At 46.7% G+C, this 17,472-nt stretch overlaps 1 protein-coding gene across 1 annotated transcript in view; it reads left to right on the top strand.

Annotated features, from left to right (window-relative positions):
* Positions 1 to 17,472, top strand: part of ALK (ALK receptor tyrosine kinase) — a 751,958-nt gene that overhangs the window by 612,639 nt on the left and 121,847 nt on the right. The window contains exons 7-8 of the mRNA XM_007971055.3: positions 1,557 to 1,688; positions 3,732 to 3,832. Coding sequence (XP_007969246.3) covers positions 1,557 to 1,688; positions 3,732 to 3,832 — 233 coding nt within the window. The remainder of the gene's footprint in view (positions 1 to 1,556; positions 1,689 to 3,731; positions 3,833 to 17,472) is intronic.

Genomic DNA, 17,472 nt, shown 5'->3' with positions numbered 1-17,472 from the left:
TAAAAAATAAAACAGAAAGTTCTTCTTAGCTTTGGGATTTTTAATCAGAGAAACATGTGGGGCTTGGGGGGAAATGATTCCTTCAGGGGGGTATAAACGGGAAGAGATGCTCAAAGCCAGTGACAGCCTGCTTTAATTTATAATTCTGCCTCTGTGTGAAATGCACAGAGAATCGGGGGGAAATGAGTAATAATTCACTAAGGTGCTGTCACAGCCAGGAAGCGTTAGGGCCCTCTTTGTCAGCCTGCTGCTGCCAAGAAGGCTGAGACAGAGGAAGGACATGCAGTGCTGTGGGTCTCAGCTAGAGAGCTTCTTTCCTCCCACGTGGAGACACAGGCTTCTCCGCAGCTAGGCTGGGAGGTGTTGGGGGCCATCGGAATCGCCTGGAATAGCCCACTAGCTCCTCAGGGCTGAGCGCCTTTCCTGGAGCCATGCTCAGAGTGAGCTGGAGAAAGTGAGCTCTCTCTCTCACCCTCTTATCCTTTCCTCTTCCTTCTGTGGGCAGTTGGGAAATACACAGTCTAGAAAGCTGACTGTGGCCTCTTCAGTGGGACCTGAGATCAGTCTGATGTAGAGAAAAAGATGACATGCCCTTTGTGCTGAGCCCACAGGTGATATAAAGAGGCCCCAATGACAGGGATTGTTTGATCAAGCAGGATAGGCTAGATTATGCTGCAGGAATAAACCCCATATGTCAGTGGCTTGGGATAACATTTACAGTACCCATCCAATAAGGGTGGAAGTGGGAGGGGCCTCTGCTCCACAGGATCACTCAGGGACCCAGGCTGGCAGAGGCTCTTCCATCAATATAGTGTCACCCTTAGGAACAAGAACTCTCATTGGTTGTTTCAGCAAAGGAACAGAGAGACCAGAGATTTACACGAGGGCTTTTCGCAGCCTTAATTCAGAGAAGACACATCACTTCCACTCACGTTTCATTGGCCAGAGCACATGAGATGTCTTCACTTAACTGCAAGGGAAGGTTGGGAGATAAAGGAAAGCAAATGGAAAGTTTTGAGCCATATGTGTCTCTGCAGACAGGTAATTTGACAGACCCACACAAACCCCCAGCCAACACTACCACAACCATTACCACACTCTGGACATTGTGTCAACCGTTAGAAATGTAGTGAGCTATACAGTGGCTTCTCCTGGGGTCACACTCAAGGTGGATCAGTATAAAGAGTACAGAATTTAGAAGCAGAAGACCTGGGTTCAAGTCCTAACTGGGTTACCTGCTAGCTGTGTGACCTTGGTCAAGTTGCTTCACATTTCTGAGCCTCTGCTTTGTCAGATATGCAACTGGACTAACGATACCCATGCTGAGGAGTTATTTTTCCTATTTTGCTTTCTGAAGATAAGAAAACTGTAAACCAGCACAGGCATCAGTTAGGGCTTAGGGGTTTCTCAGTGTCATTAGTCATCCAGCGTTCTGGCTGGGCAGCTATATTACTAATGAAGATAATTTGGTCATGCCTGGCTAATTCGACTTGGTGTTGGCATATTTTGCCTTTAGTGGTCCTGGAAATGACTGTGCCTCTCTGCTCTCTCCATAGGGAAACTCCCTGTGGGTTTTTACTGCAACTTCGAAGATGGCTTCTGTGGCTGGACCCAAGGCACACTCTCACCTCACACTCCTCAGTGGCAGGTCAGGACTCTAAAGGATGCCCGGTTCCAGGACCACCAAGGTACTACCTCTCTCCTGCTTTCTCCCTGGCACCCATCTTCATGCCCACATAGACAGATGGGAGACTCAGGACTGGGCTTCACCCCACCTGCAGGACAAGCTCGGGTGTCTGACCAAAGCTTGCGTAGAGCGCTCACACACAATTCCCTCTTCATACCTTGGGCTTTCGAATGATTAAATTTGGCCAAGATAGGTGTCACCTTTGGTTACTTAAAATGAGAACCATGAGGAGGGACTAACAAAAAGATAATAGCAACAATGATAATAATCCTTTCCATCAACGAGTGTATGTTGAGGGCCTCCTCTGTGTCAGCCACATAATTCATTGAGAGGTAGGGAAAGCCATAGCCCTCTTTATGACTGGGGAGACTGAGACACAGCGAGGCCTTGTGTCATTTGCCCCGGGGTTGTGCCCAGGGAACCTCACTCTACACCTGGTCCATGGTCCATTCCCTGCAGCACAGCCTCTACAACCATCCCCCCACCTCACCCCTGATTTAAGCTAGTAATGCCTGTCCTTCTCTCTCCGGGGCCCATCCTCCCCCACAAACCCTGCATGTCTGGCAGACAGCAAAGGACCTCTACACAGCCAAGAGATACCCAGTGCTCCTGGGTAAGCTGACTCTAGACTCAGAGACACCAGACTGGGCAAAGTGTGGGATCACAGAGGGTCTGTGAGGCCAGCATAGCTCCCAACGTTAGGCTGCTGGAGAGGCCAGGCTAGCCAGCTTTGGGGGCTGTCCCTAGTGATGGGGCCCGGGCAGGCCCTGGTGCCCAACTCTGCAGCATAGGGGCTGCTGGGGTAGGAATGTCTCTCTCCTTCTTCTGTCCTCTTCATTTGCCTTTTTTCTGTGGAACTAGAGACCCTCCAATGCTTATTTGTTGAACAAAGTAAGAGTTGGCTCAGTCCTCACCATGCAGCAGCATTATTCTTAGCGTTCTGTCTGTAAAAGACGCAGAGGAGAGAAATGGAGCTCCAAGCTGGATGTGCCCTTAATGTCTCTGTTCCCAGTTTGATAATTTCCACTATAGCACCCATAGCAAACAAACATCCAGCCCTGCGGAATACCTCCAGTGACAGGGCTCCCACTGCCTCCAAGAGCAGCCCATGCTATTGTTCTCAATCACAGATTAGCTTTCCTTACCTAGAGGCAAGCTCCACCTCTCCGTGACTTCTACTCATTTATTATGACTTTTGCCCCCTGGAGCCCCACAGAACTGAACTACCCCCTCTCCCACCAAGGCAGCCCTTCAGAAATCTGAAGGCAACAGTTGTGACCCACCTGCCTGCCTGAGGGCTTTTCTGTTCCCAGTCACACAATGCCAGCTCCTTGAATCTCCCTCATCCTTGCTGAGATCTCTCGGTTACTCTGCCCTTGACCCACCTGAATATGTTACTTAATAACAGCCTTTACTGAGAAAGGCAGAAAGGTAGAAAGGAAAGACTAAAGTAATGCTTGAGGTTCTGAGGCCCCCTAAAGTGTTGTGAGCTCACAAAGGCATTCATGCCACAGCACTGACCACCTACAAAATGCTCTGCAGACCCCGGGAATTTGCAGATGCTTCTTCCCACCACCACATGGGGTTGGGAGCCCCTGTTCTCCCAGATTTTCAGACAGAGCCATGCTTAGAAAATACAAGAAGTGAGTCTTCATGGGTAAGGACACAGGATGACCTGGGTTCTAGACAGGGGAGAAGAGAGTGAAGGTCATAGAAACCACTGGAAGGGCACACATGACTGAAAATGGGGAGGGTGGAGCTGGGGAGGCTAGTGTGCCTCAGGCTATTCCTGGGCCATGGGCTGAAGCTGGTGACCTTGGAAGATCAGGGATGTGGTAGCCCAGATGATGGTGCTGGGACCTCATGGGCAGTTTAGAATGAAATTGTTGACAGGTGGGCTTTCTTCTCCATTGTAGGCCAAAAACCTGTTTCCTCAAAGATATCCCTAGGCTGGTTAAGAACTGTGCACAGTCCAATAACCCTGCACCCCTGATCCCCCAGTTCCTGATAATGGTGTGCTTGTGATTCTTTTCCTCTCTCCTAGACCACGCTCTATTGCTCAGTACCACTGATGTCCCCACTTCGGAAAGTGCTACAGTGACCAGTGCTACGTTTCCCGCACCGATCAAGAGCTCTCCATGTGAGGCAAGTCTCAGTGTTTCTCTAGTTCTCTAATTTCTCCCCACACCTCTTGTCACTTCCGGAACCCAGATTAAGAAAGCAGCCTAGCTGGCTGGGCTGGTCGTTCTCCTGGGGAGAGAAGAATAGGGTCATCTCTGCCATCTTCGAAGCACAGCATGTCCATCAACACGGTAAAGCCCTGTCTACAGAGAATCATGCCTTAAACAGCCATCCCCAGCTGCCCTGAACTATTTGCAGCGGAACCATGATTTAATCAATCCCAGAAGAGATTTTCTGCGGCATAACAAGAGAGAGTGACAAGGATTACAAGACTTTCCACAGAATCCTTTTTAAAAATATTGAGCTCTTATAATACATTGTAAATACTATACATCCTCAAAATTTGATTTACATAAATTTCACTAAGACATCAATGGCATTCAGTGAGGTACCTCCAAAGTCACTCTCTGAAATGGTTCCTGACGCTGTTTTCTCATTGGTTTGTGGGTGGAGGGACTGGTGCCATGTTCCTCAGCATATTCTTTAGGGGCCAAGAAATGTACTTAAGACCCCAACATGGCACAGTGATTAAGCTCATGGATTCTAGAATCAACTTTCTGAGTCCAAGTCAGGTTCCACCACTGATTGATTGTACAGTGTGTTTGGGCAGTTAATTAACCTCTTGGGGCTTCAGTTTCCTAACTGGGAAAGTGAACACACAGAATGCCTACCCCGAAGAGGGAAGATTAAATAGATAATGTCCAAAGGGCTTGGAAGAGCATCGGGTACAAAGTAAGCACTGCAGTCTTTAGCCCACAGGGTGCCTGGCGCGCTGTGTAAACATTCAGAAGGACACTGGGGGAAGAGGAAGAGAACTTGAGCCAGAAATCAGACTCTAAGCTCCGAGAGAGCAGGCCATGTCTTGTGCTTCTTTGTACTCCCTCACTGCACCTGCATCAACATCTTGCACGTAGTAGAAAACCTGCATGTAGTTTAGATTTGGCCAGTCATCTCGTTCTGGACACTCACAGGAGAAATTCCTGTCTGGCTCAGTTTCAGGAATAGCTATGCACCCTCTGAGCAATTTGTTTCCTGTCAAGTTGTGGACATTGTGAAACTGACCAGATTCACTTCTTCTGTGGCTCACAGAAATCCCAGGGAGGTGGTTCTGTGACCAGCAGAGGGACAGACAACAGGATTGCCCCTGCTGAGGGATGCAGAGTCAAGCCCCTTGAGTTTCTCATAAAATAAAAACTCACAGACAGAAAACAAACAAGAATGGAAAAGATGTAGAAATGATTTTTTAATACGGGGAGTGGTTAAATTAAAACCAAGGCTCCACTTGGCAAGCAAATGGGACTTTGGGATATGCAATTTGTAGCAGCTTACTCCTGGTTTGATTTTATAACTTGACGTTCGCCACTTCCTTCTCACCCTCTTCTAGGCTATGCTATCCTACTAGATTTTATGTATCTCTGTGAACCACCTTAAATCCTTTTTGGAAGAATTCTGAGCACAAATAGATTCATTATATTAAATTGTATTTGAGAAACCATGCTATCTCATGCAGATGGTAGAATTACACAGTCATTGCTGATATTTCTCAGGTGTCTGAGAGCAGGTACCTAGAAAGGAAGGCTTTTTAAGAGAACATATAAATGAGGACAGATGGTTGGCCCACCGGAGAGGACAGGAGGATCCTTAAGAGCATTTGGTCTTTAAAATTACTCTTCGCTGGGTTTAATATGAGCCAAATTTCAGAAAAAGAAATGTCAAGGTACAAATGATATTATTCTAATACTTCATCATTTCTCTAATAACCTTTGAGTTGATCAATAGCTTAAACAGGTGTTTTGTTTTACTGGCCTGTTTTATTTTTCCTGCAGTCTAATTTGCTCTGGGCTGTTTCTGCTATTTCCTGCCCTTTTCCAGAACTTGGCTCAGCAGGCATAATGAAGGGAAGGGAAATAAGTCCATTCCACACTCACATTATTTATATTTATATATATTCATATGATTTCACATTCAGGTTTTCAGACCATTTGTCTAAATGCTGATGGGTCTTTGAATTCCCAATGTTGGGAGAAATGTTTTTATCAGGAAAATAAATAACCAAAATAGAAATATGCATTTCTAGATTTGTAAGCCCTACCATTTATTTTATGTGAATCCTAAATGCAGAATGCAGGAAGTTGATTTCCTCCTCCCAGGCAGGCTAAACCCCAGTGGCAGAAAAAAAAATGGATATTGCATTTCTCTGGGAGACTATGTGAGGTTCACTCAGGGTTTTCAAACCCCACCAGCCCTACAGGGGCCTCTGTTGCCTATGGGGCCCAAGTGCAGAAAGGTGGACGCTAGACAGAGTTTTGGGGACAGGTCTCTGATGAGCATCAGGCCTACAGGGACTGGCGACAGGTCCAGCTGAGTTCTGGGGTTGATGCCTACCACGAAGGACTTTCTCCAAACCCAGCTCAGTTCTGGTCTCCGGGAAGTTAAAGTAATTGTAGACTATCTCAAGAAACACCACCCTCATCAGTGGATTCCCAGAGAAGAACTGGTGTCATCTTCAAGAATTTCCTGCAACATCTAGAAGTGAGTTAACCAGTAGTTCTATGTTTTACCAATCACATTCACCTGGAAAATGTAACAGACGACCCACCCTGGACCTACTGAATGACAGCGCTAAGTGTGGGGCCCAGGGCTCTGCATTTTTAAACCCCATCCTCAGTGATTTGGAGGCACGCTGAGACTTCAGAGCTATTGGCCATAGGTGTGCTTGCCAGTTGTGACTGAAATTCATTCTGAGCCCATGCAGAGAGTCTTCCTCACCTGCCTGTGGCCCCAGAAAGCGTGATGTCACTTGTCTTTTAGAAAGATGAGTCAGAAAAGGGATGAGAAATGATGAAGGCAGGGGCGAAGAGAAGCGGGTGGGAGAGCATATGAAACCAGGTCAAGGGTCCCCCACGATGGAGGTATAGCCACAGTGTGCCTTTGTGCCAATCCAACTTCCAGGGCATTCTAGAAGCCTGCCCCACTCCCACGTCCTCCCTCCAGGTTCCTGCAGCCTGCTCTTGCTGACTACCACGGCCGCCTCCTATCTCTCTGCACAGTTACACATGGGGCATGAATATTTAAAGAGCTCTGCCTCGCCCAGCCACAAACAAGAGAGAACGTTGTGGTTTTGGTTTTCTTTTTGTGTTCCTCCTCTCTGCCACAAGCTCTTCTCTGCAGGAAACTGGGGAGCCACTTACAATATATTCTGATTTTATTTTTATTTTTATTTTTCTGAGCTCCAGTTCAAATAATTAAAGTTGCCACCGGGGAGGGAGGGCTTGCAGTGGCTTTCATGTGCACACTTGCTGTCAGACCTGCTCGAATCCGCCTCGGCTTTGAGACACCCGCGGATGTGTCTGGCATTGCAGCCGCTGGTAATAAAGAGCACGGCAGAGTGGCGGCTGACACCACCCCAGCCCCCTGCCTTTCACACACCCGAGCAGCCTGAATGTCTCAACAAGCCCCGTGTGGTTTGAAATTCTATTTTATTTGAATAGCCTGCCTGTGACTGGAATAATTTAAACCATGTTCTCAGGCCAGAACAAGGCCTACAGGGAGAAAAAGTGGACTTTCCTCATTTTCTTTCCCCTCCAAGGCATGAAAGCAGTTTTTCTTGTGTGAGCTGCCGAAATGCAATTTGATCCAAAAGTGAGATGGGATCCCCCCAGTTTGTGGTGATCAGTTCCTCAAAGATGGTTTTCCTGCCTGGCCAGAGCTGCAGTTGCCTCTCCCCTCTTCTCGCACGTACATATATACACGCAAACACACACACATACGCACATGCGTGCACACACCCATGGGGATCTTGGGACACAGCTGAACATTTCCACCCCTGACGTCACCTCTAGCAATAAAAAGAATCAGGTTGGATTAGCTGTGGAGAGCTGCTGTGATCTAGGCAGAAAGTGACCAGCAGGCCCCTTACACATCTACATGGGCCTGGAGAAAAGGGGACCCATCCTTTGTGTCATTAAAACCAGCAAATGTAGCCCAGAGAGATGTGAGGGAGAAGACGCCATGGCCCCCGGAGTTGCCCTTGGCCATCCGTCCCCGAAGCCCTTCTCAAAGGGAGGGAATTTTTCTATAAATTGCTATCTGGTTGATTTTATAAGACATTTCAGGGTGCTCGTGATCATCCCTGGAAACAGGCTCATCCTTCCCTCCAGCCTCTCAGCGTGACACAGAAGCAGGGAAGCTGAGAGGCAGGTGTTGATTGGGCTTATTGGAGCTTGCCCCTGACCTCGGCGGCAGGCAAATAGGACTCTCAAGATGGGAAAAAGAGAGGATCTTTTCTGACTGCTGTGTGTTCAAAGTTTATTAAACTCAGTGGCAAATTCTTCTGTGGAAAGTCAAGAAAAGGAGGATAAGAGTAAGAAAACTTAGTATCAGATGGCATGAGATCGAGGAAAAACAAAAGCAGAAGGGGGCCTTCCTTTATCAGCTGCCACCAAACTCTCGACAGGGCAGGAGCCAAGGAGGATGAGCAGAACTGTTGAATTCAGCTCATTTTCCAGAGCAGATCCTACGCATCAGAGGCTGCCCATCCAGATCGTGACATTTACCCCAAGACCCACAGCTGATAAACACAAGAGCACACCCAGATCTTATGATTCTGAGCTTCATGCTCTTCCTGTCACACTGCCCTGCTGCGGACAGATGGAACCTTCTCAGCTTGGGGAGAGTTGGGGAGAACCTCAAAAGCATCAGAACTGGCATTTCTCTCACCTAACTCAGAGCCTCGCTACCACGTCTCTGCAGGCAGGTAGGGAATCCCACCCCATTGTGTCACCAAAGAGCTCTCCACTTCGTCTCTCCATAGGCTGGGAGTAGTCACTGGGTCTAACTCCTGAGCCACCAAGGAGTCACTGCCACTCACCTACAGGACTCAAATGGAGTTTGTTCATTGGGTGGGCCCCGTTCTCAGCCCCATGTGATCCAACTTACTTTAGCAAATCAGGAAGCAGAAGCCATTCCAGGAGGCCTCATAGGCTGGATGGCAAATAAAGTTGTTATTTTCTGGAGCCAGTTTACCTTCTGCATAGAACGGATGACCATCTAGGGAGAAGAATGTTGCACCCTTCCCCTCTCTGGGCTGACTGGTGAAAGAACAAGCAAGTCCCTATCAGAGCCCACCTGGGACCAGCCTCTCTCTGCCCGTGCTTGGCCAAGCAATGCTGTACTTTGCGGTGTTTGCAAAACCCTTTTTGTAAATAGTAGGGGACCAGTACCAAGCTAGAGGGGATTCCAGAGTAATGTTATCTCTACCTCCCTCACTAAGCCCAAGTCCCTTTGGTCAGGTATTTGGGGACCAAGATACTCATCAGGCAGAGTTCCTATGGATGTCCAGCCCCCATCTCATCTGATGCTGTGACATCTCTGCAGTGACAGAATGTGCCTGAACTGGGAGAAAGCAAGTCCAGCTCTAGGTGTCAGTGCTTGCCTAAATTAAGAGCAGATCCAGCTAGTCTTGCCGGGGATTGTTTTCACACATGCTGTTCTCTGCACACTCCTCTTCCTGCCCTGGGGACCACGGTCAGGACCCCAAGCTAGCATATGATCCCTCTAAATTATCCACTGTCTGCCCAGGAGGATGTAATGCTGGGCCCAGCAGAAAGCAGAGAGCTGCTCGGGCTCCCACAGAGTAATGCTGACACCTACAGCAAGTCAGAGCAGGGTGGTGGCTCCAGGTAGAGCTGCCTCCCTCCTGCCCCACAGCCCAACAGCCACGCCATCTCCTGTGACCAGAAGAATCCAGCTGGCCATGTGGGGCTGAGTGCAAAAGGGGCATCGCAAGGCAGTGCGGTGCAGTGGGAAGGACGGGGCTTGAAGTCCCTTAGCCCTTGGTGGAAGCCCTCCACTTTCTAGCATGGAAATCTTGAGTACAGCGACCCACTCTTCTCAGCTTCAGTATCCTCTGCAGGGCTGTCAGGAGAAACGAGTGAGAGGAGATATGAAAAATGCCCCACCTGAATCTGGACACAATTAGGTGCTGAAAAATGGAACATGTGGTTTCTGCTACTCTGTTGCAGCCATTACTATTATTATCTTCCTCTCTGACTTCAGTGATGATTCTGAGACCAAGGCTGGAGGCTGCCTTCTCCAAGGAGCCTGAATCTGGAGGGTTTGGCCTCTGCCCTGCCCTGGGTAGTCTGGCAATAGTGCGGAGAGGGGTGTTGCCCAGTTCAGTGGCTGGGGTCCGGGGAAGTTTAGGCTTTAACAGCAGCAAAGGGGCCCCTGCTGCCCCTGTCCACCATCTCCACCAGCACCTCTCCCCAGCCAGCAGGGGCATGGGAGCTCCCTCCTCCAATCTGCCAAAAGTCCCTTTGTTCCACTGCCCCCTCGGCAGACACCTACACAGAACAATAACCCCATACCTTGATATAGTCCCAACGTGTTTACAGAGGGGCCTTCCCCCACATCGCCCCCATCCCCCAGGGGTGATATTGTCACCCTTTTACAAATGGGGAGAGAAGGCTCAGGAAAGGAGCCTAGACCACACGCAGCTGGCCAGCAGGGCCCACAGTGTCCTCTAGATGCAAGAGTATCTCTGCTTTCCCCAGGGGAGCTCCTGGGAGTGGGACATCTGCCGTCAACAAGGTCACCCAAGGCAGGGAGGAAGTCTGGTGATATGGCCCAGAGCAGAACATCACAAGTCTGACTTTTACAAACCCCTTTTTTAACTTAAAAATAAATGTCAATTCTGTATTTTAATTCCTTAACATGCCTATTTGTTTGGACACAAAAACATGCCTCATGTTTTACTATTGAGTGGCTAATGCACCTATTTGCCTTGTGGCTTTGGGTACCCCCAGGAAGAGCCGAGCGGCATATGTGCTCCCACTCTAAGAAGCCCAGAGGAAGAGCTCTGAACCTTGCTGCCTTTTTCGGAAGTCCCAAGGCCTCCCCACTTTAATGATCTCACTCCATTTCCTAGGTTGCAATTAGGCTCATAGATGGTACATTTTGAAGAGCACCTGCTCTGCCTTGGTTGGCCCTGAAGTCAGCTTCAACTATGGTTGCCCCTCATCTACCCCATGAGTCACCCTGACCCTGGTGCTGAAACCTTAGGAGGGCTGAGCGCTGGCAGCTGCTAACACTACTGGTGATGGAGACAGTAACCTCAGAAAGCCTTTAGCTGGGATCTAGGCATACGCAACTTTGTATTAGAGGGCAAAGCCCTCTAATACAAAGGAGGAAGCTGTAGTGGTTCTCGAGGCATTTTCCAAAGGGCTTTTTCCAAAGGCTCTCTGTATGAGTAAGAGATCTGGGCTCCACTTCCAGTCTCTTAACGACAACCATCCAGACACCTGTAATAACATCACTGTAATGAGAATCCCCTGTGTGTCAAAGCTTACAGAGCCTCTCCACCTCCCACGGCTACCCTGTGAGTGGATAAAATCTTCCCTGTTCTTCTGATGAGCCCCTGAGCCATGGCAACAAGGCACTTGACTGGCTGGATGCACACACGGACCCCGAGCGGGAGGGATGAGCGAGGCAGGGGCACTGAGGGTCCACAGTCAGGTGGTGAACCAGCAAGTATTGATTTCAAACCTGCTGTGTGGCCAGCCATGTGGGGAGACAGCCCACAGGATTCTGGGATCTCTTTGGGGTGTTTATTCTACAGAAAATTTAAGAACACTTACATTCAGTGTGAAAACTTCTGGTCTTCAGGTCACTTACAAATCACTTGGCTGTATTACGCTAAAAAGCAAGCCATTATTCTTAATGAGGGCCCTCAAACACCCTAGCTCTTTGCACCCTAGTTGAAGTAAGCCTTTACTTAGTCCAGAGCTGGAAAAACGGACCCTAAGTGTCACTAAAGCCAACTAAGGATGTAGTTTTCAAATATTGATTCCCTAGTATAAGGCTGGCTCTGTGCTAAGCATTTCACCTACATTATCTTATTATAAAAAAAAATTGTTACCCCCATTTATTGATACAGAAACTGGAGCTTAAAGAGTTTAAGTGACTTGCCCAAGGTCACCCTGCTAGAGGCAGAGTCATGATTGAAACCACGTCTGCCCAACTCCCCAGCCAAATCTGTAAACACCGGATCTGACTTAGATGGCCTGAGTTTAGATCCCAGCTCTGCCCGACTTAGGAGCCATATGACCTCAAGCAAGTAACTTCCTTTAATTTGAGAGAAAAAAAACCAAAAACAAAAACAAAAACAAAACCTGTTTTAGTTGCTGCATGAGGTTGTTACCAGGATCAGAGGAAAATGTGAAAAGCCTGTGTCTTTTCTGCAACGCTTGATGAATGGCAGCAATTATTATTATGATGATCCCTCATCTTATGTTACTCAGGCATGAGGAAGTTGCTGCTGCATAAATTCAGCCACTGCTTGTGTTCTGATTTCTCCTCTCAGTCGATCAGCAACACGTGGGCAGGTCGGGAGCATTATTTCACACAGTGCCCACATTAGCACCAGCAGGATGTGCCCAATAAACCCACTTCGTTGATAATTAATTAATTGTGCAGCCCCACCCCCACCCCCACCCCCTGCAGTTGCAAGCATAACCCTCATCCAGGATGAGAGCGAACAAGAGGTCTCCGCAATGAGCTTCAAGGATCCAACAAATGACACCTTCCTGAGCTTTCTGAGCCAAAGTCATTCTTACCCCAGCACCTAGAGCTAGGAAGCCACTGCAGCCCAGCATTCTATCACCACTGCCTGTTAAGTGGTCCACTCGGCCAGAGCACTTGCTAATGGCTACAGTAATCAACAGCAATTGTAACTGCAGTCAGTCAGACATAATTAATTTAATACCTTTGAGCCATTCACAACTAATACCTCTCCCATTGCATGATGAAGCTGAGGTCTAGGAAGAATGCTGTCTCGGCCCTGGGGTGTGAACAGGGTCTTCCTTGGCACTTAGCACAGACTTGGGTCCCATTCAAAAGCTGTATGTTAATCACAGACCTCTCTGGCTCCCACTAGTGGTCACTGCAACACGTTCGTGTCGCACACGTACTGGGGGAACACCCCATTGAGAGCACACATGCTCTCCAACTGTCAGGGAAAATACTTCCCAGAGGGCTCTGGGTCCACTGCAGATGTTCCTGTGCCCCACATCTACTTTCTCCAGTGGTGTCCATGAAGGCTGTGGGAGTTTCATTGCCTAGAACCATCCTGTTCCCCAGCAGTCAGATTACAAAGCTACTCCTCAGTGTCATCTCCATCACACACAGAGAAACTGAGGCACAGAGGAGGCCATTTGCCCAGGATCACACCATGGCAGTGTAACTGAAGAAAATACCATCTTTTTCTTCCCATAAGCCTGGAAAGATAATTCTCTAGGGAACCCAGAAGATTATAAAACAACAACAACAAAAAAACTAGACAGAAATTTTAACACAGCATTTTCACCCTGTCCTATTGCTTTTTTTTGTGAACTGTTTATCTCTAACAAAGTGTCCCCAGCAGGAGGAAGGAACTAACATTTATCAAATGTCTTCGCTAAGCTGGGCACTGGTCTCATATAATCTTGTTAAAGCCCCATAATAAATATCTAAGCAGGGGACTGTTGACCCCGCTTTACGGAAGAAGATGCTGAAGCTCTGAGATATTACATGATACATAAAAAATAGACCATTCTTTCTGATACCAAAGCTTGTGTTCTGTTCACAGCACTGTCCCACCTCATTCTGCAGAAGCTCCCACCCTCCCTTGGTCTCCCTCACAAAGCCTAGAGTACAGGCACAGTAACTTGATTCTCTCTGAAGTGGGTAAAAGCATAGTGCTAGCTTTACTATTTTCCAACATCAGAATCCTCTCTTACCACCTGTTTAATATAGCATTTATTGTTTTCTCTGATTATAAAAGAACTTTATGTTCATTGTAGAACGTTAGGAAAATGCAGGAAAGTATGAAGAAGAAAATTGAAATTGCCCAAAATCTTACCCCCCAAAGATATTGGTGCATTTCCTTCCAGACAGATAGATTGAGATTTGAGCTTTGCTATAGAGAAAGGGTTTACATAAGATAAATATAAACATCCTGTGTCTTATTTCTTTATTTAACATTACATTTTCCCATATCAATATTAGTCTTCATAAACATGCTTTTAAAAGCTGCATACTCTAAATTAATTTCATTATTTTTGTTCTAGTTATCAAAAGTCAGATAGTCATTGTAAAAAAAAAAAAAAAAAAAAAAAAAAAAAAAAAAAAAAAAAAAGTTGGAAAAGAAAGAAAAGACCACAGGAAAAAAAAGAAAAAGAAAAAAAAAACCTGTAATTTTATAACCTCACCAGCCAGGGATCCCAAGGTGGTTATTTTTATATGTAGCCTTCATGTTTTTAGAAAGAGGGCATATGGATGTCCCCTGGTGTTCCCTGGCTTCCTCATGATCCTTCAGAAAGGAGACAGTAAGTGGTATTTTCAGGAAGGTTCCTGATCTTTTAAGTATCCCACAAGACCAGGAATCCAGCATTTCTTAATTGCAAGCATTTGCCAGAAACATGTTTTATTTGCTTGTTATCAAAAATCTGCATCTGGCCAGCTTCTTGCTGTGTTGGGTTGATATGTCATTAAGCTATTTATAGCTAGAGTGGTGGTGTTTCTTTTTTCAAGGTGAATTAGAAGATGGTGAACAAAAACACTGGATTTTGCAGTGAGTCAGTGTTCTCAGCTGAAGTTAAGAAGATACCACACTGAAACCAGGGAAGTCAGAATTACCAGTTCACACTGAGAATTACGACCCTCTGGCACCCTACACTGAGGGAGAGCCTTAACCCCCATGCAGAGGTTGCTTAGATGTTCCTGATGACAATTCCAATCCCAGTCATTCAACAGAGACTGGATGGGGAATACCCAGGGAGTACCCCCCCCCATGCAAGCTCATCTTTGAGCATCTCTGTTAAAAATGTATTTCCTTCTCTTGAAGTGAAATACACACTACAGCATCCAGCCTTGGTTTTGTCTCTACTATTGGAATTCATGCAGGTCTTCAGAAATTTGAAGAAAGATAGCATCTCCCCGCTCAGAGCACTTCCTACATTTGGGGATGTTGCATGCAGAATAGCTATTATTTGATGTCATTAAGTCTCTTTTGAACACTGCAGGCTAAATATCATTACAGTATTTTCTATGGGTTGAAGCGATTGTCCTGAAGCTGCCATGAGGTATGCATAGCAAACATGGGGCATATTCAGGACATAAAATTGCAATAATTACCTCTGGAGGAGGAATGGGCCATGAGAGAAATAATAGCATTAGGCCTAGCCACAATGCCATTCCTGCTTTACATACAGGACTTTAATTAATAAAATGACAAACACTGGTACCACATAATTGGAAAGTCTATCAGTCCCTTCCGAGAGGCAGGAAAAAATGGCCCTTGTGAAAGCGCTGGCTGGAACCAGAAGATATAATTGCTGGTGGCGTACTCCTGGTGGTGTCTCTACTCACTTGTCTCATTTGCTGTCTGCATATAAAAGAGTTTATTAGTCAAACACTGCCATTTATAACCTATATCTACTAGGATGTGTCTAGAAGGATCAAAAATTTTATTGTTACTGGCACCAGCAAGCGTTATTTCCCATAAATATAATTTAGAATTTGTATCAGATTTCCCATATTTGTGTGAATACACACACACACACGACTGTTAATTGTCTGGCAGGGACAATAGTTGTAAATGCATTAAAATTCACTAGCTCCCTAATTTCTCCAACACGAAAGTATTTCTACGATAAGATCTTGTTAAAACATAAATTCTGATTCAGAAGAGCTGGGGCAGGCCCTGAGACCCTGAATTTCTAATAAGCTCCCAGGTAGCGCCCACATTGCTGTTCCACAGACCACAAGTTGAGCAACGAAGATCTGGAAAATCTTTGCAATATGCCTCCAAAGCTTTAAGGAGTACCATAATATATTATATGGGCATTGCACTCCATGTATGGTAGAAAGAACACACAACATAGTGTGGACTCCAGGTCTGCAGCCTGTGGGCTTAATGCCCAGGGGTGACTGACTTAACCTCTCTAAGCCTTCAATTCTGCATCTGAAAAATGGGTGGAATAATAATATCTACATGAAGGGATGTTGTCAATATGCAATGAGATAAGCCTACGTGCAAGTGCCTAGTTCAGCTTCTGGGCATTCAGTAAAGAGTCAATTAACAAACGACTTCATATCCTGTAGGCCAGGGGTCCCCAACCCCCAGGCCACGGACCAGTACTGCTGCCCAGCAGGAGGTGAGCGGCAGGCAAGTGAGCGAAACGTCCTCTATATTTACAGCCACTCCCCATCCCTCGCATTACTGCCTGAGCTCTGCCTCCTGTCAGATCAGTGGCGGCACTAGATTCTCATAGGAGTGCGAGCCCTATTGTGAACCGCGTATGCATGCAAGGGATCTAGGTTGCGTGCTCCTTATGAGAATCTAATGCCTGATGATCTGTCGCTGTCTCCCATCACCCCCAGATGGGACTGTCTAGCTGCAGGAAATAAGCTCAAGGTTCCCATTGATCTGACATTATGGTGAGTTGTATAATTATCCCGTTATATATTACAATGTAATAATAATAGAAATAAAGTGCACAATAAATCTAATGTGCTTGAATCATCCTGAAGCCACCCTAAAATCCCCAACGCCTGGTCTGTGGAAAAATTGTCTTCCACGAAACAGGTCTCCGGTGTCAAAAAGGTTTATAGGCCACCCAGATAGAAACAGATCTTAAGATGGAATTCTAAGGGTGTTTTTGGACCGGAAACTTGACTGCCAAGATCAAGCTGGGTCTACTTGGCATGGGTATTTACATAAAATGATATCAAGAGACCTCTCTAACCAAGGACTATGTAAGGAAAATGAAAGTCTTTGAGAGGGACTTGAGCCTGCAGTCTGCTCTAGGAACCACATACAGTGAGTGCTGTCCAATGTCAGATACATGTGATCAACAAGGAATACTCAGTAAGAACTGATACCAGGCCTCTGAGTCTTCTAATTAAGAAACTGGTAAAAACCTTATCTTGCAGGTCCAAGAGGGTAGTTCTAGCCCCATTTACATCCTCAGGTCATTCCTGCTCAAGGGGTCTCTCTCTCTCTCTCTCTCTCTCTCTCTCTCTCTCTCAGTTATTCCAGTCTTTTTCTGGAGGTGATGTAACAGCCCCAAGAAGGCCCTTAGCTGAGAGCAGCAGACTCCCTGCTGCAGAAAAATCCCTGCCTCTACACCTTGGTGATGGTGGGCACATTTTAAGCCATTTGTAAGTTATTAAGAGAGTTGCCTCTTACTCAAAGTCTAAGATGAAAATGGACCCCTCACTGAGACGGCCAGGCCCTTCCTGCACTAAGTAGCCCAGCTCCCCAGAGGTCTCTACCCAGGCTGCACTTTAGAATCGCATAGAGAAATTTTAAAATCTGCTGATGCCCAGGACCGACACACATCTACTTAAATCAGAGTCTCTGGAGTGGGGCCCAGACATTGCTTGTCTGGAACGCTGATTCTAATTTGCACCCCAGGTTGAAAACCACTGGTTTCACCATGCCATTCACAGTATCACAGGAGCTCTACTTCCACATTCTTCATCTCATACTTCATAACCCCCTTTTAAGGCAGGCAGGGAAGGTGTGGTGGTTATTATCACAAGTTTGTCTATAACAAAATACA

The sequence above is a fragment of the Chlorocebus sabaeus genome, chromosome 14 (genome assembly GCF_047675955.1).
Source record: "Chlorocebus sabaeus isolate Y175 chromosome 14, mChlSab1.0.hap1, whole genome shotgun sequence".
Lineage (NCBI taxonomy): Eukaryota > Metazoa > Chordata > Mammalia > Primates > Cercopithecidae > Chlorocebus > Chlorocebus sabaeus.
Note: the sequence above shows the minus strand (reverse complement) of the source record. Positions and strands in the feature narration are given on the sequence as shown.